Genomic DNA, 22,081 nt, shown 5'->3' on the forward strand with positions numbered 1-22,081 from the left:
ATCTTTGAAGCATCTCAACATCTCATCGTGAAGCCTCTCTATATTTTTTCTAAGCACCGAAAATAGAGTCTCACGTGATAGAAATTCTTCAACAATAACAACATAAAAGAGAGACTGATGAAACTAAAGAAACTCACTAGTTTGAGATCACCTTTGAGGGCGCAAAAATGAAGAAAAGTCCAACTTCTATGTTGGTACCAATACTAGCCCTCAGCATGCGCCTCCTCGACAAGCTTCTCCTGAACAACACTGGTTGCGCCTCCAGCATCTCTTCTCAATCGAACACCCAAAAAACACACCCTAAAAAGAAACGAAGATCCAATAAAAGAAACCCTAGAATACAAATCCCCAAAACGACTATTCTTTGTTTTTGCGGGAAACAGCATGGAATAGACAACAAAACCTTGTTCTTTTTTACGTGTTTACATATTAAGCAAACAAGAAACGGGAAAACTAACAGAAATCATAGTAGTAATAGACGTATAAAGGAAAAAATTAGTGAAAGTTATGAGCGACACAATAGGGATTAAAAGGATTCAAGCCAGCACCGAATACGCAAAGGTTTTGAAGGACAAGGACAGAGTTCATGAAGGGAGAGGAGTTGATGATCATAATTGATGATGCGAATATTAGGGTTTTTGATGAAGAAAGAGGAGCATGAAGAAGGGGATCAGGGGATTCAGGTGATTAATGGGAATTAGATGAATCCTTTCTTGATTAGGATTAGGATTGATGGGAACATGAAAATCAGAAGATAGGAATCCTTTCTTCGATCTTCTGTAGAACTTGCGAGCAGGACTTCATCAAGTTTCCAATCTCTGAATTCTATCTTTTCAAATCATTGGTAATGGAATTCACCGAAAATGGCCGTTTGTTACCGGAGATCTTCTTGGTCGACAATTTTTTGGGAGGAACATTGAAGCTCTGCCTAAATTGAAATTATCCATTCTCGATTCGACTCTTGAGCTTTTGAATCTACTCGAGCTCCAAGATCAAGCGATTCTTGAGCTCGAACCCCCTTTTTAAACCAATTTCGGGAGCATACTTCCACCATGGTTCCGGAGACAACTTAGACTTTGCCGTCATCCCAACCCAATTTAACCCTACATTTAAATTTGTCTCACATATTAATGGAAGTTTATTTGTGAATTTTTTATTATTTGTGAGCCAACTCCTATATTTTTCATTTTGCATTTATTATTTGGTCTTTTAAAGATCAAAAAATACTTTTTTTTTCACCGAAAAAAGCTCCTCAAACAATTAAACTTGTTCCGTACGTTAGTCTTAAATTGTCGAGTCAAAATGCACTTTTGGCACGACACACGAAAGACAAACACAACTTTAGTTAAAAGATATAGAAATTATTTTGAGTTATGTGCAGATTTTGGAGAGGAACAGAAAAACTTGGTTACAAAAATAATTTATTCGTCTAATATTTTTTATTCAACTTTTATAAGATACATGACTTTTTATATGTTGGATTTAAATTGAGGCAGAAAAACGCATCGATTGATTCATAACTCTCCAATAATCGAATGGTTATGATTGATTGGCTAGGTCAAACTCCTGAAATTTCAAAAAAAATTAATAATAAGCCGAAAATTATATTGTTCTAATCAACGTATATTAATTATTTTTGAACAACATAAACAAAACAGTGGACAAACAAGTACTTTTGTACCAAAACCTTTTCTAGAAAGTTAAATAACGACTAATTTTTTTGCTATTACGCTGTAATTTTTCTTTATATTATTCGAGACTAATTAGGACTAACATTTTAATATAGTAGAAACTAATATCTTAGTCTAAATGTTTTGGAACTAATATTTTTTTTAGCTTCCACCACTATAAATGAATCCATCACAATCAGAGATCCCTTTAAAGATTTATATTGACCAATAAATTGCTACATATACATAAAGAAATTCGAATCATCAACACTTATTTATACGGACTAGTAAGTACTAGACCAACCCATGGTTTTTTTGGAACTAATTTATCTTATCAAAAATATTAAGAATCAAATTAAAACTATACTTTTAACACTATTAGTTATTCTAGCAAACACAAAATATATGGAAGGTGAATATAATTATTTCTTTAAGTAAGACATGGCCATTTTGATGAAGAGTAATATAACCCAGTGTTTTTCACTTTTTCTCTTAAGTTTATCATCTACTGAATACCCTCTCTATTTTAATTTATTTTTCTCTTAAAAATTTGATTCAACCAAAAGAATGTTAACATTTCAATAAAATTCAACATGAACAGATAGAAATCTCGAGATCGTTATTGCACTCCGGCATATAGTATAGTCATCCTTTAGGAAAAATAGTACCTATCTCGAGTAAGTGTGCCTTATCAGCTGGAACTGCTTTTCTTGTTCCAAGATGTGTACATTGCATCTCCATAAGGTCTGCCCCAAAAAAGAAAAAAAAAACAAATGAAACAGCATTAAAATCTATCAGCAATCCCGAAGTTTGATGGAATCATCATTCAGAAACCCTCATGACTCATGATTTACACAATCCCATTATTTTTCTTCCAAGTCAGAAACTTCAACAATCAGCTTCATATAATTTCATGAGTAAATATGCAGTACAAACATACAATTAAAAATTAAAAGTATTGATATACTAGTAACATCAATTATTACTTTGCTCCGAAGTCTTGGATGATACTGTATCAAGGTACCAATAGTGGGTAAGGAGAAATGGAGTGGGTAAGGAGAAATGGGGTATTAACAAAGAACAGCGCAAATGGAGTGATATCTGTGTGATACCATCATATTTCCCAGTAAGTGTATTATTTACGCAAAGAAAATGCAAAGTAAACAATGGCGGAGATTCCAGAGCCTCCCCCTCTCCCTCTCTCTAACTAAACCCTCCTCAATTCTCACTCTTCTCTGCTGTCTTAATGGATTTAGAGACTTCCTCTCTTGAATTACTTTCATCACCATGGTACATAACATATACATATTCATTAAAAGGGGTGGTCATTCTTGCCCCAATTTTTTTTTTTTAAAAAAAACACGCATGCACACACACATTATCTGCCATCACTGCATAGAAGCAAGTAAATCACATGACACCTCTGGTTCGAAAAACTGTAAAATTAAAACAAACTTTAAATGCAAGTCAAAAACCTTGATTAATACATTGATGGCACACTGTTGTTTATTGATACTAGTAATTTGAAAAATGAAATACAAAATCAAAAAAAAAAAAAGTTAACAAACAACTCAGCCAAAGTAAGGGGAACCGAGGGTGTAAAAACTGAGGATGTTAAGCAGTATATTTTCAGTTATAGATAAAGTAACAGGATAGAAGTATTCAACAACCTCCCGGTGCATGAAAACTGATATCAGGTGCACAAAACAATTAAAAGCAATTGAGAAAATATGGGCACTATCATACCTAGGATTTTTCACATGAAGCAACAGGAAGACAATGGAGATCAACATACAAAAGGTGCCGATAAATAAACTAGCAACTCCAAAGAAGTCATTCTTCCCACCTAGCCAGCTTGATGTTGACAGAACAAGTTTCTTCTTCCCACCAAAACTGTATGCATTATAATTATTCATTAGCTGGACTACTATAACATCATCTGCATCCAAATCCTCTTCAATTCTACCATACAACTTCCGGAAGCTGGGAAGTGCAGCAGTCCGCATCCAGACTATGAGATCTTCTTGGTCACTAAGCTGAAAAATAAGAATTAGGAATCAGAACAAGCAACATAGAGAGAATAACAGGACTGAACTCAATGCAAAACAATTGAAAAACTTAATCAGTAGAAAAATTTATCAAGAAAAAGAATTAGAAACAAAATGCGTACTGATTTCAACATCATTTTAACCCACTAACATGCCACTTCTGTGTACATATGTACTGTTTAGAGCTACAAGAATGTTTGGAACCACATAAAGGCAATTGAAAAGCTTAGAACTTACAGGAGTATTTGGATCCAGTTTTCCACCCCCAATCAAGGGCCCATTCTGAAAATTAAATGGATAAACATCTTTTCCAAATTTGTGATTGCGATCACTCTTCCATGCAATGTTCTTCCTATTGACTTTCAACTCTGATGACCCACTGCTGAACTTAAATGTATCATTGAACACACTCCATGCAATCAACCCACAAGGTACAATTGGAAGATCACCAGAGGACTCTAAAGGTTTACAAGAACTGGTGCTATTGTCTCCAAGTCCATGTAGCAGTTGCTTATCATTTCTACTTTTGACATACCTGAGGAAAATTTCGAGATTTGAGAAATAAAAGAATGTAGAATCCATCTAGTACTGCTTGTAAATAAATCAATAAATAGAGTCCAACTCCTATGAATAAAGAAAATCACTCCTGATTACACGGAACAGAAAATCTACCTCTAGATCATTCAGAGTCAACCAACCTCCTTGGGCAAAGAACCCCCGATAACACCCCAATATCTAAATGCAACCCTCCCCTCCCCTCCACCCCCCCAAAAAAAAAACAAAAACACCAACCTAAAAAAAATAAATCCCCCGCAGCCCGTCTTCCTTCTCAAACTCCATGACACGTAGGCAGGATTACAACAACACAATTTCCTCTCTGCCCATTTTCTCTATTCTCCTACTACCCTTTCATCTTACTTATCTCAACCTTGGGTATCTTCTCTTGAATTCTTTAACACAGAAAAAGAAATTATATTAGAAGCTAAGTGCAAAATCTTATATCCTTAAAGCTAAAATCTATAGGGTTATACCATGTTGAAACTGATAGAAACAGGTTTGATTTAGTTTACAAGAGAGGTAAGTAGTCTACTTGCTGGTTTTAGTTGTTTTAGTTCCTAATTGCTGTTAATTGGCTATCTGTTTGCTCCCTTTGAGCTGGACTAGCAAGCATAAGGGCAATAGTCTTAGTCCTAGCTGCTGCCTATAAATACTAGTTGATTAGTTAGTTTTAGTTTTTGTGAACTATCTGTTAAATCAGTTAGACTAGGAGAGGAAGAACTCCCTCCATTGTTGGTAGTTCCAACAGTGTATTCCAATAAGGGATTGTGATTTGCAATCCCAAGTTCATCAATAAAGCCTACCGACTCTGTTACTACCCGAACCTATCAGAAACCCATGCCAATTCCTCAAAATATATTGCTAGAGGAACACCATTAAATAGACCATTAGTAAAGCGCCAAGAGGATACAAAATAAGTGATCCTTTCCCAAATAAAACCAAAATAAGGCATTTACTGCACTTGAAAATTGAAATGCTTTTTAGATACAGTACTATGGGTAACAATAATTTTCCAACAATTGACAAAGTTGGAATGACCTGGTTCAACTCAAACAATTGGTGAATAGTTGATAAATACAGATATCCAAACTTTTTAAGGAAACAGGTTCTAGACTCTCTCTGAGAAATAACAAGTCCAAATACAACCTAAGAAATAATTACCATAGAGCACATAAATATAATGAAAGCCGGAACACCAATCTGTCTCTTAACAGGGCATACATTCAGCTTTGCTCAAATGAATACATTAATAGAAGCAAAACATTGGAATAAATGACTTCCAAGATTGATAGGACCAGTAAATCATATATAGAACACAAGTAAATCAGCCAAAGACACAAGCAAATAAGAAATGAAAGAGTATTACTGTAAGAGAGAACAAAAACACAGAGAAGACAAGTTAAACAACAACCAATAATACTAATTTTTCTTTTAACCAATAATACTAATTCATCTTTTTTTTTTCCCAGTAAAGACTTTAAGGCTATTTTTACAGGAAGAAATAAGAGCCCTTACCGACGGTGGTTCTGGTAATAGTTATCCAGCTGATAATAGATATAAATTGGTGCTCTCATTGACTTAGGTACCTTCAAATAAGTTGTAAACACAATCAAGAGAAAGTTTAGATCGACTTCACCAATAGCTCTTTCAAGTTTCAACGTTATATCAGTAGTTCAGTACCAAAGACAAAATTTCATATTTTAATGAACATTGGGGGAGGGGAAAGCAAGTTAGTTTATGAAAGTAAAGTAACAGCTGTCTAAGCAAAATCTATACGATAAAATATTAAAATGTCTTTTGGAGCAACAACATAAGTGATACCATTCATTCTCATACAAGATTTCCATTATTCATACTATCAACATCAGCTTGGAAGGTATTATGCTGCCTTGAATGGTGAAAATTTAACTTAACAGGCTATAATAGCAAGATGGGATATGTAAAACAGTTAACAAATAAGTAGCACCAGTTTCAGTATTTCAGAAAGTATGATGAAAGGTCCTATTGCTCCCTATATTACACTTAGTAATTTTCATGTTTGCTTCTCCTGCATTAAATTCTTTTCACAATATAGCAAACTAGTTGCAATAAGCATGTAGTTCAATTTGCATTACAGAGTAAGCTTCTCCCTACTGTATAGTTCTCAGTTGTCTTTCTCTTTTAGCAGTATCACTTATCCTCTGTTATTGTTTCTGTATTATCTCTTCATTATAGTGAATATTTTCTTTTTCTGTCGCAGAAAATTCTGGTAACATTAATTTCCACAAAATGATAGAATTTGGAGGATACCGTTTTGCAGATATTTAACAACTCAATTTTTGCATGACAGACTCTCACAAAAGATGTTTCACGGCCTTCCACAGTCCAAGTTTTGTATTAAAAAAGCAGAACAGTCAAATGACCCCACCCCCCCAACCCAAAAAGAAATGTACTACTATATTTTGTTATTTGCTGCATTTATGCCATATTCAGTTCACTTTTTTCCTCTTCTCACTATTAGGGTATTCTATGATGTCTTAATCTTCAAATCTTCCCATGGCCTTTCTTTTGGATAGAAAAAGGTGTTTTATTAGAATAGAAAAGAAAATACAAGTGAGGGTATAGTTAAGACATTAAAAGTTTAGCTATTTAACAAAGCACACCTATCCCTTTGAATGATACTTAAGGAAACCCCGTTGAATCAACCGTGTACACCAGCAGGCGGCACACACACAAAAGTATCCTGTCCCGGATGAAATCAATAGGAATAATTAAAAATCCTAGAATTCCTTTCCATCAATATACACTAGAGCATAGCAAACAATGCGGACTACTACAGATTCTTTGATCTTTTACATGAGTAAAACCGCCGAACTTAGGGAGAAGAAAGTGATGTAAGTCCATTGGGAAAAGCCTACTCAAAGGAGATCGTGCTGTAGGGCAATGTAAAAAACAATCAGTACTGATTCTGATGAATCCACACTACAGAATAAACACGTTAGGGGATAAGGCATTAAGATAACGTTTGGTTATTGTCCATGTCTACCATTTGTTTCATTGAGACACAAGAAAGAGGACATGGATGAAAACAACGCTATGTTTGGTTAGTATCCATGTCGATAGGAGACATGGACAAAGCGGTACACGTCCATCGTTGGTTGATGGGACAATTTTTTTTTAAGACACGGTTACACACAAATGCACACTGAGACACACAATTTGTGTACCGACAAATAGTTGAGACATTGAGACACAAGAATTGAGCCACAAACTTTTCCAACTTTATCCTTATAAAAGATTTATAATTCCAACACTATCCTCCTCTTCATAGCATCATCTTCTTCTCCAATCTTCTTCTTCGTAGAGACAGCCTCACCTCCATCACCATCACAATTCCCACCTCCCTCTTCTCTGCATCTGCCTTTTCTTCTTCCTCTTTGCCTTAGCCTACTTTCCTCTTCCCTCCAGATCTGGCGCCGTGTCTCCACCTTCGTGGCTCCGCCTCTCTTCTTCCTCCTTCCCCCACCATTCCTTTTTTTAAAAAAAAAATTCTACTTTTTCTTCTTTCTTATTAATCTTTGTGCAGCCAAAATGTTGAGACACAATTTTAGACATGGGGACAGTACTTCAAAGACAAATTTCCATCTTTGTCCTCAATTTATTTTCATGATTTCAAAAATTAGCCCTCATATTTTCAGATGCCTTCTCTGTCTCCCCCTTTGCCTCCACCCTCTACCTCCATCTCTTCCTTCTTGTAATAATCGTCAATCGTGTGTATGTCCTTGTCACTGCCTCTGCATCTCTATCCTTGCCATCTTCGATGCAGTCTTTCTCGCCACACCGCTGTTGAACCCAGCCACATCATTTCTTCCTCCGGTTGCAGATTTTGGCTTCTCTGCTGCCTCTACCTTTGCCTTCTCTCTTTCGAGTTAGGCTTGCACCACCTCCCTCCTCTCTCGCTCCTGTAAACTATATGAATGCATGAACCTAAGGAAAAATTACAAACATATATGCATGTATAAATTGAAATTTATTTCTATAACGGATAGTAAAGGCCCGATTAGTTATAAAAAAAAATCAATTCTTTCCTTGACAAAATGCCAGCAACAACTAGCTTTGACAAAATGGCTCAATTGCACCAATTTTGTAATCGATAGAAGATTTGTAATGCCTATAAACAGAGATGTTGAAACCATATATTATAACCAAGAAACATTCTAAGCTATTAATTTGCTTCATATCATTTTCTACGTACTTTCAAAGTGATTTTACAAAAATTTGAGAAATATATAAAATTTTGATTCATAAAACTTAAACTGTATTCATATACTCTTTCAAGAGAGTTTGATTCTTGTTCTTGTGAGTGTCAAAAATTGTAAGAAAGGAGGTATGTAGATCTTTTTTGGTTCTTGAAGTTTTGATTACTTTAAAGTGTACTTAGAACCGACGTCTCAAAGATTCAAGGCTTTATACACAAACATAGAGTATATTGTAGTTATGTCAAGTGCTCGTTGTTGTGAAAACAGAGTGGTGCATCTCTCTTTTGTTCTTGATATTGGGATTGCTTCAAGGTTCACTGACACTTAGAACCAGTATCTCCTAGAATGAGACATGATACAATATCGGTGAGTAAGTTATAAAGTGCTCATTGTTATAGCGATTTGTCAAGAGTTTGTTTCAAACTTGATAGATAATGGATAAATCTTGGCACAGCTAAGGGGAGAACTAGATGTAAGTACAAGTAGTGTGACAGAATAAAATCCACGTTTGCAATCTCTCTTTCCCTATCTTTTAATTTAATTGCATTTAATTTTAGTTACTCCATTTGTTTACAATTCACCCCTTCTTGAGTTATTGTATTTATTGACTAACTCCTATGTCCCTCTTCACTGGTGTCACCTTCGACAAATGAAAGTGACACCAATGTCGCAGGCCAAGGGAAGGGAGATTCTCGCGGGGGCGATGTTGAAGGCGTAGCGAAACAAATTTAGGTCGAACTCAAGGCCAACAAGGAAGCGGAAGAACATGGCTATGGTAGTAGAATTGTAGATCTATTCTTTCCATTTTTCTTTGTAACATTGAAGCTAGAAGTTCTCTTTTCTTTTTTGTTTTCGTCTTTTAGTTTGATGCTGATTGGTAATTTTTGGTTTGGGGTGATAATTTTCTCTATGAAGAATGATGGTGTAAGGGCGATCCGTTGGTGGTGGTTGAAGGAGATTGAGAGGAAAACAGGACAAAAAATACATTTACCCATTTGTTCTCTATTGTACTTACTTGATTACCAAACATATTACAAAGATACTAATTTTAGTGTCTATGTCTCTGTGAATACACAAAACAAATGCAGCCTAAGTGACCGCTGGAGCATGTCATTCCTATTAATCTAAAGAACTTCAATTCAAACAAAAGCGACCTTGGAGGGAAGTTTGGATTTCCAAATAAGGTGATCCAATTCCAACGGAAATCTTTCAATATTAGGAGAATTTAAAATAAGATTTACAAGAGAAAATACCAAAGAGGTCAAGGGTCCAAATCCTAGTGTTTGGAACTGGGACCTTGTTTTAATGAAGAAAGGAGGACTTCAAGAGAGAAAAGTAGGCAAATAAAGACCACTATGTAAGGAAGATAGGCAAAAAAAACCAAGGAAAAATAACAAAGAATGAAGCATTACCAACCCAAACATCTTCCCAAAATTTAATGTGAGAACCATCAATGGAAACAAAAATTCAAAATGGAACAAAGACTTTGATTGCAAAAGGTCAATTCAAAATTAGGTAAAACCATGGTTATCAAATTGGATATAAATAAAGAATTAGAAAGCTTATCAATTGAATCACAAATTTAACCTAATCACGAACCATAAGATTCATGACCATTAATCAAAAATGGAGAAAAGAAAATCTTAAGTAAAAAAAAGGAAAACATATATAGGTAATTTAAAGTCAAATAACTCATTCTATAGCAAAACACATTCAGGAAAAAAACAGGAAAGCACAACATGGAGAAGAAATTAGGTAAACAAACTACTTTATTGTATTTGTATGTTACCAAACCCTGCAGGTCTTACAACACTCAAAAGAAAACTGCAAAAATAGCCACAGAACCATATAATTAAATCAACATAAAATTATCACCTTTAAGAACCTTGAACAGTTTTTGGATATTGAGTCATCAGTGATATACAAAAGCTTGTTACTCCTAAGTTCTTCAGGTATACATTCAATGTCGTACCTGTCCACAATTTCAACAACCTACAAATCCATAGTCAAACAAATACTACAAAAAGCAAGATTTTTAAGAGGAAAAGACAAGATATGAACATTATGACATCAAAGCAAGTCAAAGTTATGCATACACTATTTGAAGCACGAAGTGTAATAAGTCCAAGAGGAATGAAAATAAAACCCATCAATAGAAATGTAGCAATGACCTGCATTGGACATGATTGAGATTTAGCATGCTAATGTTCAAGAATAATACATAATCAAATATGAAATGTTCATGTACTGTCAAAGAACTAACTGTTGCTGGTGTAAGAACAGGTTTACATGCTGGAAGATTCTGCTGTTTAAACTGATAGAGTGCTGCAAAACCACTAGAATGACATTGCTTGCAAGTCTCTTAAAGAAACGAAGGTAAGAAAAAAGAAGAAATAAAATGGAGTTCAATATAATGAGAACTGGCTAAAAGATGAAACATATGTAACAAAACTTCAATCTACTAGACAATTATTAGTTCATACTTAAGCTCTAGTCTAGGAAGGCCATATAGGCTTGTTATACAAGTTACCTTCTTTTCCCTAATACAAAATCAATTCTCATTTAGAACTAAAACAATGCCTAAAATGCATTACAGCATCCTATATCATTTTGCATCCTAAAACAACATAACAAATTAAATAAAAGTCATACCACCATGTTGTGCTGGGCGGCCTGGTATTGCCTGCACTCGTGCCCCAACTGTTGAGGAAGTCCCACTGTCAAGATCCATCACCTTAACTTTGCCAAGTTCAACAAGTATTACCGACTCTACAAATGAGCTATCCAATTTGCACCAGTACCTGCATTTGCCCGCCACTGTATTAAATTTAAGAGTAAATAACCTTTCCGGCCCCTGTCCTTTTTGAAAATTGACAAGCCGCCCCATAACCTTTAAAAATGACAAATTGGCCCCTGTCTATTTCTTCCTACCCCTGTCTATTTCTTCTATTAGACACATCGATCCTTCTGTGGCCAATAGACAGGGGTCGATGTGTCTAACGGAAGAAATAGACAAGGGTCGATTTGTCTAACGGAAGGGTCGATGTGTCTAACGAAAGAAATAGATAGGGGCCGATTTGTCATTTTTTAAATGTTAGGGGGCGGCTTGTCAATTTTCAAAAAGGACAGGGTTCGAAAAGGATATTTACTCTAAATTTAAATGTCAAATCGTTATCTTTCAATTCCAATTATAGTACTTATTACTAATTACTAATTAGCCTCAAATAATACAAGCTAAACTATAATACTATCTTAAATCCAATGGCAATTCGCTTTGATTTTAGGGGTTTTGGTTTGGACAGAGCCAAATAAGGCAGTATTAATCCCAATAAAACAACAAAGATACATGATTTGAAAGATGACTATTTTGTTTCAATTTCACTTGCATGAGTAACAATGACAACAAGCGAGATCAAGATTCAAAGACTGTCCAAATATTAAGTTCTTCGAAGCAAAAATCATAGCTACTCACTCATCAAATTGAACCTCCTACACTAGAGACAACCAAGCGTTATAATTTCGAACTAATTGAAAATATTAGTATAATTAAATTGCAGTGACACAAATTAAGGTTCCATTGAAATGGCAACAAGGTAGAAACAGCCAACAGGGAATTACCTGGGAGATGAAACGACTGCTGTAGATGGGAGAGGAAACGGAGCCCAACTGAAGAGAAATCGATAGAATAGGAAGAGAGATTCGAAGTTGGAAAGGAGAGGTTAGCGAGAAGAACAAGAAAGCGAGGATTCTATTCTGAGAGTAAATATGTGGAACTGTGTATTGTTGTATTCTTGTTTCTTGGCTTGCAAAGGGTGAACCGGTCGTCACGCAAGAGACCGAGGGAACCCAGACAGAAGAAGAAAAGTTGAGCCAGCTGGCGTGTTCCCGACTCCGCTACAAGACCGGGCGCACTCGGACCCCAAATTAAAAAAAAATGCGGGATCAAACAATATAAAAGTATAAACAAACATAAAAAAATATAAATATACAAACAAAAACTATAATGCTCATACCCGGTCCAAATTTATAAAAATCAGGGTCAATAAGGATAAGAAACCAATCCAAAGAAGAGGCCTCCAATTCATACCCAGTCTTTTTAAAAAGGTCGGATACCGTGAAAGAATTCAGCTCTACTTACTTAAGTAAGTAATTGCCTCCGAATCTCTCTCCCAGTATTTCTATGTTTTTAAAAGATAGATTCCAACAAACTCCCACAATAAAAGGAGCGATTATCTATCAATAAAGATAGAACTACTCCAACTAAGGTGGTTATCAACTCTATTATAAATACAATGACACTTCTCAAGTATAATTTACGTTCTAATCTACTAAAACATGCCTAAAGTCCTTGCTAACTTAAGCATCAGAGTCTCTTACATGTACCATCCCCCACTTCCTCACGAGAAACTCGGTCGACGGCACCATTCCGTAAGAACAAGTCGGACGCTGCCTCAGAAGGAGCCTGGAACTCACGTTCAAGCCCAAAATCAACGTTTCAAGAAACCCTTAGAACATTGGTGCCGTTGCCGAGGACCTGGAGCTCAACCCTCGCAATAGCGGATAATCTGTATGAAAGAAAGCCATACTACTTCTGAATCAGAACCCAAACCTTAATGAGACGACCTTGTACTTTCAACACCCCCACCACGCAAGAAGACGCACATTCCTCACGGGGAAGGAACATCCAGAAACCCCCAGCCGAGGAGAATCCAATCAAAGATGCATCCACCAGAAAAGGAATAACCACCACATTCCATGGTGATATTAGGTTTGGTCCACAGTCATGATGGACAACTAGAGCAGCTCGAGCAGGAAGCTGAACATCAACGGAAAGAAAAATGGAAACTGCGAAGAGAGGTACGACAGCAAAAGGAGCTAGAAGAAAAGCTCTTAAGATAGAAGACGATGTTTGAAAACAGAGTAATTGAGCAAACCGGGAGGAAAGCCCTCTGGGAGGTGAGGATCTGTTCGTTGAAGAGATCATGCGGGCTAAATTTCCAAGGAATTTCAAAACTTCTGACATGGATCTCTATAACAGAACGACCGACTCGGGGCACCATTTCAGTAACTTCAAATGTCGGATGTATCTATTCGACGCCTCTGATGCTACCCATTGCAAAGCATTCCCGACAACTTTAACCAAAGCTGCGATGAAGTGGTTTGACAATTTATACCCCAGGTCGGTGACTTGTTTTGACGACCTAGTAAGAAAATTTTTGACAAGGTTCTCGATACAGAAGGATAAGGTAAAACATGTCCCGAGCTTGTTGGGAGTTAATCAAGAGGTTGGAGAAACAATCCGAGATTATATGGAAAGATTCAATAAGGCGTGCTTAGAGATTTCAAATTTATCTATTCAAGCAATATAATGAGGTTGGTTAACAGCCTTAAAGAAGGACTATTTTCTCAATCCATATCTAACCGACGCCTAGCTTCCTTATACGAAATAGAAGAATAGGCAGAAAAGTATATCAACATGGAGGAGAACTCACGACTAAGAGAACCACTTACGAGACCTAGCCTGGCTTATCCATATCGGGAAAGATACAAAGAAGTTAAGAAAAAGGAAGAATACAACTCAGAGAAACCTTGAAGATATTATAATTACACTCATTTTTGGGTCTCTCTCGTAGACGTTTACAGGGAGATATGTCACATCAAGAAGCTTCCACCTCCTCGACCAATTAAACACAAAAGGCTAGAAGCCCAACAGAATACTGTGAGTACCACAAACTCTATGGACATTCTACCAACGACTGTTATGATTTAAGGAATGTCATAAAAAAGTTAGCCAGAGAAGGCTGACTAGATAGGTACTTAGCAGGTAGGTCGGACGACCCAAGGAACATAAAAAGAGATGAAGAAGGGGGACGACCAGAACGTTCACCTCAAACTCCCTAACACCACATACACATTATTAATGGATGATTTGTTGGAGGAGGAATATCTAAATCATCACGGAAAAGGCATCTTGAACAAGTATACCAAGTCAGAGAAGATAGCCGATCTCCCGACTTACCAACAATCTCATTCACTAAAGAGGATGCTCAAGGGGTAAAACTTGGCCATGACGACCCCGTGGTGATAACTTGATTCTCGCCAATGCAAACCTCCACAGAACATTAATAGATCAGGATAGCTCGGCGGACTACTATTTAAACCTGGTTTTAACAAGCTCAGACTATAAGAAAATGATCTAAATGCATACTCGGATAGCCTTTTCGAACTAGGGGACACGCCGATCCAACCTCTTGGGTACATTTCTCTATACACCACTTTTGGAAAGGGTACAAATTCAAAGATATTGAACATCGATTACATTGTGGTTGACATTGCCTCGGTATACAATGCCTTAATAGGACGGACAACCTTGAACCGACTTACAGCTGTTGTCTCTACACCCCACCTATGCATGAAGTTTCCCACAACAGATGGAATTGCCACCATAAAGGGAGATCAGAAACTAGCACGCAAACTACAATGAAAGCCTTAATTTAAAAGGCAGTCCTGGAGGAAAATAAGTCAACACCATCGAGCTTGGAAGTGTCCGAACTTGAGAGGAACTATGTCCCCAACCTAGAGAAAAAGTAGAAGTGCAAATTGGGGATCATCCTGAAGAAACAATGAATATAGGGGCCGACCTCTTTGTTTGGAAAGCCTCCGACATGCCTGGAATAGATCCCGACCTGATGTCCCACAAACTTGTCGTCTACTCGGGTTCTAAGCCGATTGATGAGCGGATAATTTGTATGCTTTTTGGCATTGTTTTTAGTATGTTTTTAGTATGATTTAGTTAGTTTTTAGTATATTTTTATTAGTTTTTAGTTAAAATTCACTTTTCTGGACTTTACTATGAGTTTGTGTGTTTTTCTGTGATTTCAGGTATTTTCTGGCTGAAATTGAGGGATCTGAGCAAAAATCTGATCCAGAGACTCAAAAGGACTGCAGATGCTGTTGGATTCTGACCTCCCTGCACTCGAAGTGGATTTTCTGGAGCTACAGAAGCTCAATTGGCGCGCTCTCAACGGCGTTGGAAAGTAGACATCCTGGGCTTTCCAGCAATATATAATAGTCCATACTTTGCCCAAGATTTGATGGCCCAAACCGGCGTTCAAAGTCACCTCAAGAAATTCCAGCGTTAAACGCCGGAACTGGCACCTAATTGGGAGTTAAACGCCCAAACTGGCACTAAAGCTGGCGTTTAACTCCAAGGAGAGTCTCTACACGAAAATGCTTCATTGCTCAGCCCAAGCACACACCAAGTGGGCCCGGAAGTGGATTTTTATGTCATTTACTCATCTTTATACACCTTAGGCTACTAGTTATCTATAAGTAGGACCTTTTACTATTGTATGGGGAGCTTTTGATCATGTTTTGATGATTGAACCCTCTTTGGGAGGCTGGCCATTCGGCCATGCCTAGACCTTGTTCTTATGTATTTTCAACGGTGGAGTTTCTACACACCATAGATTAAGGTGTGGAGCTCTGCTGTACCTCGAGTATTAATGCAATTACTATTGTTCTTCCATTCAATTCCGCTTGTTCTTTGTCCAAGATATCACTTGTTCTTCAACATGATGAAGGTGATGATTGACGCCCATCACCATTCTCACTCATGAACAAGGTGACTGACAACCATTCTTGTTCTACAAGCATCTGAGGCTTAGTGAATATCTCTTGGATTCCCGATTGCACGATGCATGGTTGATCGCCTGACAACCGAGTGCTCGCCTAACAAACGAGCCAACCATTCCGTGAGATCAGAGTCTTCGTGGTATAGGCAGGACTTGATGGCAGCATTCAAGAGAATCCGGAAGGTCTAACCTTGTCTATGGTATTCTGAGTAGGATTCAATGACTGAATGACTGTGACGTGCTTCAAACCTGTAACCTACTGGGCGTTAGTGACAGACGCAAAAGAGGGATTCTATTCCGGTAGGGGAGGGAACCAAACCGGTGATTGGCAGTACTGTGACGGAGTGCGTGCATTAGCTTTCACTGCGAGGATGGGAGGTAGCTGCTGACAACAGTGAAACCCTACATGAGCTTGCCATGGAAAGGAGTAAGAAGGATTGGATGAAGGCAGTAGGAAAGCAGAGAGACGGAAGGGAAGGCATCTTCATACACTTGTCTGAAGCTCTTACACCGATGATATACATAAGTATCACTATCTTTATCTTTATATTATCTTCATTCATCATCATATACATTTGAGTTTACCTGACTAAGATTTACAAGATGACCATAGCTTGCTTCAATGCTAACAATCTCCGTGGGATCGACCCTTACTCACGTAAGGTATTACTTGGACGACCCAGTGCACTTGCTGGTTAGTTGTGCGAAGTTGTGTAATGCCATGGAATTGAACCACCAAGTTTTTGGAGTTCATGACCAGGGATTATGAGAGTTGTGAAAAGTATTGTTCACAATTTCGCGCACCAAGTTTTTGGCGCCGTTGCCGGGGATTGTTCAAGTTTTGAGCAAGCTTTTGGTAACAATGCCTGGGATTGTTCTAGTTTGGACAACTGACGGTTCATCTTGTTGCTTAGATTAGGTATTTATTTTTTTCGAAATTCTTGAAGATGAATTCTAGAGTTTCATGATGATTTGTTGAAATCTGGCTGGCTGAGAAGCCATGTCTAATCTGATTGGACCGAGGTTTCAACTTATCACCACAAGAGCTTGTTGATTTTAATCAATCTTGCTTTTGGAGCAGTGATCTGCTAAGGCTTGGCTGACCTTTGGTCATGTCTAGTGTTTTGGACCGAAGCTTTCTTTGAAAGCTTGGCTGGCTGAGAAGCCATGTCTAATTCCTGGACCGGAGTCTTAGACTAGCATTGCACTGATTCCTGGAATTCTCATTAAGAATTTTGATATCTTTTTCTACTTAATTTTCGAAAAACACAAAAAAATTACAAAATCACAAAAAAAAAAAAAAACCAAAAATATTTGATGTTTCTTGCTTAAGTCTAGTATCTCATCTTAAGTTTGGTGTCAAATGCATGTTTTTGTTATACTTTTCGAATCCATGCATGTATTTCTTTGTTTTGATCTTTGAATTCTTTTGGCTTGAGTGTTTCTGTGTCTCATATAGTGTCAGTAGTACACAAACTGCTAAGTTTGGTGTCTTGCATGCATTGTTATTTGATTCTTGTTGCATTTTGATTATTAAAAATCCAAAAATATTTTTAATTTGTGTCTTTTCAAGTCAATGATACAAAGAATTGAAGATTCAGAACATACTGCAGAGGAATTATACAGAAAAAGCTGAGCATTCAAAAATGCCCAGTGAAGAAGACAGACTGGCGTTTAAACGCCAGCCAGGGCACCTGGTTGGGCGTTTAACGCCCAAAGAGGTAGCATTTTGGGCGTTAAACGCCAGAATGTATACCATTCTGGGCGTTTAACGCCAGGATGGTGCTAGGAGGAAGATTTTGTTTTCAAAATCAATTTTTTTCAAGTTTTCAAAGTTTTTCAAAACCAAATCTTTTTCAAATCATATCTTTTCAATCAAATGTTTTCAAAATCAATTTCTTTCCTTTTTCAAAGATACTTACTAACAATTAATGATTTGATTGAACATTTTTTGCCTTTTCTATTAAGAAAGGTTTTATGTTTGAATCATATCTTTTCTTGTTAGGCAAGTCATCAATTTTTTTTAAATCATATCTTTTAAAATTGTTTTCAAATCATATCTTCTCAATCACATTTTTTTACCCAATCATATCTTCTCAACCACATCTTTTTCAAATTAGTTTTCAATCAAATCTTTTTAAATTCTAATTTCAAAATCTTTTTCAAAAATCACTTTAATTCTTTTCCACTTTCAATTTTCAAAAATTATTAACATCTTTTTAATTGAATTTTCGAAAATTCTCTTCCCTCCTTCCCACATCCTTCTATTTATGGAGTACTACTCCTTCTTAATGCACAATTCGAACTCTATCTAATCAAGTTCGAATTCTTCTACCTTCTCTTCTTCTATTTTTCTTTTCCTCTGACACTTCAAGGAATCTCTATACTGTGACATAGAGGATTCCATATTTTCTTGTTCCCTTCTCTTTCATATGAGCAGGAACAAAGACAAAGGCATTCTTGTTGAAGCTGACCCTGAACCTGAAAGGACCTTGAAGCGAAAGCTAAGAGAAGCTAAGGCACAACTCTCTTTAGAGAACCTGACCGAATTCTTCAAAGAAGAAGAACACATGGCAGCCGAAAACAACACCAATGCCAACAATGCAAGGAAGGTGCTGGGTGACTTCACTGCACCTACTCCTGATTTCTACGGGAGAAGCATCTCTATCCCTGCCATTGGAGCAAACAACTTTGAGCTTAAGCCTCAATTAGTTTCTCTAATGCAACAGAATTGCAAGTTCCATGGACTTCCAATGGAAGATCCTCATCAGTTCTTAGCTGAATTCTTGCAAATCTGTGACACAGTCAAGACTAATGGGGTAGACCCTGAGGTCTATAGACTGATGCTATTCCCTTTTGCTGTAAGAGACAGAGCTAGAATATGGTTGGATTCTCAACCTAAAGAAAGCCTGGACTCTTGGGAAAAGCTAGTCAATGCCTTCTTGGCAAAGTTCTTTCCACCACAAAGATGGAGTAAGCTTAGAGTGGAAGTCCAAACCTTCAGACAGAAGGATGGAGAATCCCTCTATGAAGCTTGGGAAAGATACAAACAATTAATCAGAAGATGTCCTTCAGACATGCTTTCTGAATGGAGCATCATAGGTATTTTCTATGATGGTCTCTCTGAACTATCTAAGATGTCCTTGGATAGCTCTGCTGGAGGATCTCTTCATCTGAAGAAGATGCCTGCAGAAGCTCAAGAATTGATTGAAACGGTTGCAAATAACCAATTCATGTACACTTCTGAAAGGAATCCTGTGAACAATGGGACTAGTCAGAAGAAAGGAGTTCTTGAGATTGACACTCTGAATGCCATATTGGCTCAGAACAAGATATTGACTCAACAAGTCAACTTGATTTCTCAAAGTCTGTCTGGAATGCAAAATGCACCAAACAGTACTAAGGATGCTTCATCTGAGGAAGAAGCTTATGATCCTGAGAACCCTTCCATGGAAGAGGTGAATTACCTAGGAGAACCCTATGGAAACACCTATAATTCTTCATGGAAAAATCACCCAAATTTCTCATGGAAGAATCAAGAGAGACCTCAACAAGGTTTCAATAACAATAATGGTGGAAGAAACAGGTTTAGCAATGGCAAGCCTTTTCCATCATCTTCTCAGCAACAGACAGAGAGTTCTAAGCAGAATACTTCTGACTTAGCAACAATGGTCTCTGATCTAATAAAGACCACTCAAAGTTTCATGAATGAAACAAGGTCCTCCATTAGAAATTTGGAAGGACAAGTGGGACAGCTGAGCAAGAAAATTACTGAACTCCCTCCTAGTACTCTCCCAAGTAATACAGAAGAAAATCCAAAAGGAGAGTGCAAAGCCATAGACATGGCCGAATATGGAGAGGAAAGAGAGGAGGAGGACGCCACTGAGGAAGACCTCAGTGGGCGTGTACCAATCTCCTCTGAGTTCCTCAATAAGGAACAATGGGAATCTGAGGCTCAAAATGAGACCATAGAGATTCCATTGGACTTACTTCTGCCTTTCATGAGCTCTGATGAGTATTCTTCCTCTGAAGAGGATGAGTATGTCACTGAAGAGCAAGTTGCTAAATACCTTGGAGCAATCATGAAGCTAAATGACAAGTTATTTGGAAATGAGACTTGGGAGGATGAACTACCTTTGCTCACCAAAGAACTGGATGACTTGTCTAGGCAGAAACTGCCTCAAAAGAGGCAAGATCCTGGGAAGTTTTCTATACCTTGTACCATAGGCACCATGACCTTCAAGAAGGCCTTGTGTGACTTAGGGTCAAGTGTAAACCTCATGCCCCTCTCTGTAATGGAGAAATTAGGGATCTCTGAGGTGCAAGCTGCAAGAATCTCATTAGAGATGGCAGACAATTCAAGAAAACAAGCTCATGGACTTGTAGAGAATGTTTTGGTGAAGATTGAAGACCATTACATCCCTACTGATTTCATAGTCCTAGAGACTGGGAAGTGCTTGGATGAATCCATCATCCTTGGCAGACCCTTCCTAGCCACAGCAAAGGCTGTGATTGATGTTGATAGAGGAGAGTTGATCATTCAAGTGAATGAAAAATCCTTGGTGTTTAAGGCCCAAGGACATCCCTCTATCATCATGGAGAGGAAGCATGAAGAGCTTCTCTCAAAACAGAGCCAAGCAGAGCCCCCACAGTCAAACTCTAAGTTTGGTGTTGGGAGGCCACAACCAAACTCTAAGTTTGGTGTTGAACCCCCACATTCAAACTCTAAGTTTGGTGTTGGGAGGTTCCCACACGGCTCTGAGTATTTCTGAGGCTCCATGAGAGTCCTCTGTCAAGCTAATGACATTAAAGAAGCGCTTGTTGGGAGGCAACCCAATGTTTTATAGTTAACTATTTTCTTTTGTTATTTTATCTTTTTTGTAGGTTGATGATCATAAGAAGTCACAAAAACAATGAAAAAAGCAAAAACAAAATGAAAAACAGGAAGAAAAACAGCACACCCTGGAGGAGAAGAAGCTGGCGTTCAAACGCCAGTAATGCTAGCTGTTGGGCGTTTAACGCCCAGTCTGGCACCATTCTGGGCGTTTAACGCCAGAAAGGGGCACCAGACTGGCGTTAAACGCCAGTAAAGGGCAACAACCTGGCGTTAAACGCCAGGAATGGGCACCAGCCCGGCGTTTAACGCCAGAAATAGCTCAAAACGTGATTTTGAGCAACATTTGGTGCAGGGCTGACTTTTCCTTGACACCACAGGATCTGTGGACCCCACAGGACCCCACCATCACTCTCTCTCTTCTTCCCCCATTCACCAATCACCTCAATACCTCTTCCCCAAAAACCCTTCACCTATCAAATCCCATCTTTCTCTTCACCACTCACATCCATCCTTCATAAAACCCCACCAACCTCACCCTTCAAATTCAAACCACTTTCCCTCCCAAACCCACCCATAATGGCCGAACCTTTACCCCCCTCTCTCCTATAAATACCCTTCTTCATCTCTTCATTTTCACACAACCTAAACACCCTTTCTTACCCTTCTTGGCCGAACACACCACCTTCTCCCTCTTCCTCATTTCTTCTTCTTCTACTCTCTTCTTTCTTCTTTTGCTCGAGGACGAACAAACATTTTAAGTTTGGTGTGGTAAAAGCGTTGCTTTTTCGTTTTTCTATAACCATTTATGGCATCCAAGGCCGGAGAAACCTCTAGAAAGAGGAAAGGGAAGGCAAAAGCTTCCACCTCCGAGTCATGGGAGATGGATAGATTCCTCTCAAGGGTGCATCAAGTCCACTTCTATGAAGTTGTGGCCTTGAAGAAGGTGATCCCCGAAGTCCCCTTTTCACTCAAAAAGGGTGAATATCCGGAGATCCGCCATGAGATCCGAAGAAGAGGTTGGGAAGTACTCACCAACCCCATTCAACAAGTCGGAATCTTGATGGTTCAAGAGTTCTATGCCAATGCATGGATCACC

General features: G+C 37.9%; 1 protein-coding gene and 1 non-coding gene across 8 annotated transcripts; both read right to left on the reverse strand.

Moving 5' to 3' along the window:
* Positions 1–1,404: 1,404 nt before the first annotated feature.
* On the reverse strand, positions 1,405–12,402 carry LOC130968619 (putative ALA-interacting subunit 2). Of its 7 annotated transcripts, XM_057893980.1 has the most exons (10): positions 12,133–12,402; positions 11,167–11,664; positions 10,778–10,875; positions 10,611–10,685; positions 10,390–10,506; positions 5,792–5,862; positions 3,956–4,253; positions 3,417–3,706; positions 2,339–2,416; positions 1,405–1,566 (listed from the first exon to the last, which is right to left on the reverse strand). In XM_057893980.1, exons 2-9 carry the CDS (start codon positions 11,399–11,401, stop codon positions 2,362–2,364), a joined length of 1,239 nt encoding a protein of 412 aa, XP_057749963.1. In that variant the 5' UTR covers positions 11,402–11,664; positions 12,133–12,402; the 3' UTR covers positions 1,405–1,566; positions 2,339–2,361. The 7 variants fall into 7 exon arrangements, with proteins under 7 accessions (XP_057749963.1, XP_057749969.1, XP_057749970.1 ...); XM_057893986.1 differs by lacking the exon at positions 1,405–1,566 and having other exon boundaries at positions 1,849–2,416; positions 11,167–11,331; positions 12,133–12,260; XM_057893987.1 differs by lacking the exon at positions 1,405–1,566 and having other exon boundaries at positions 1,851–2,416; positions 11,167–11,315; positions 12,133–12,227.
* Positions 12,403–19,123: 6,721 nt separating this feature from the next.
* Positions 19,124–19,231, reverse strand: LOC130971840 (small nucleolar RNA R71). The gene has a single exon (XR_009083046.1). It is a non-coding gene; the product is annotated as a small nucleolar RNA R71 (small nucleolar RNA).
* Positions 19,232–22,081: the final 2,850 nt, after the last annotated feature.

The sequence above is a fragment of the Arachis stenosperma genome, chromosome 3 (assembly GCF_014773155.1).
Source record: "Arachis stenosperma cultivar V10309 chromosome 3, arast.V10309.gnm1.PFL2, whole genome shotgun sequence".
NCBI lineage: Eukaryota > Viridiplantae > Streptophyta > Magnoliopsida > Fabales > Fabaceae > Arachis > Arachis stenosperma.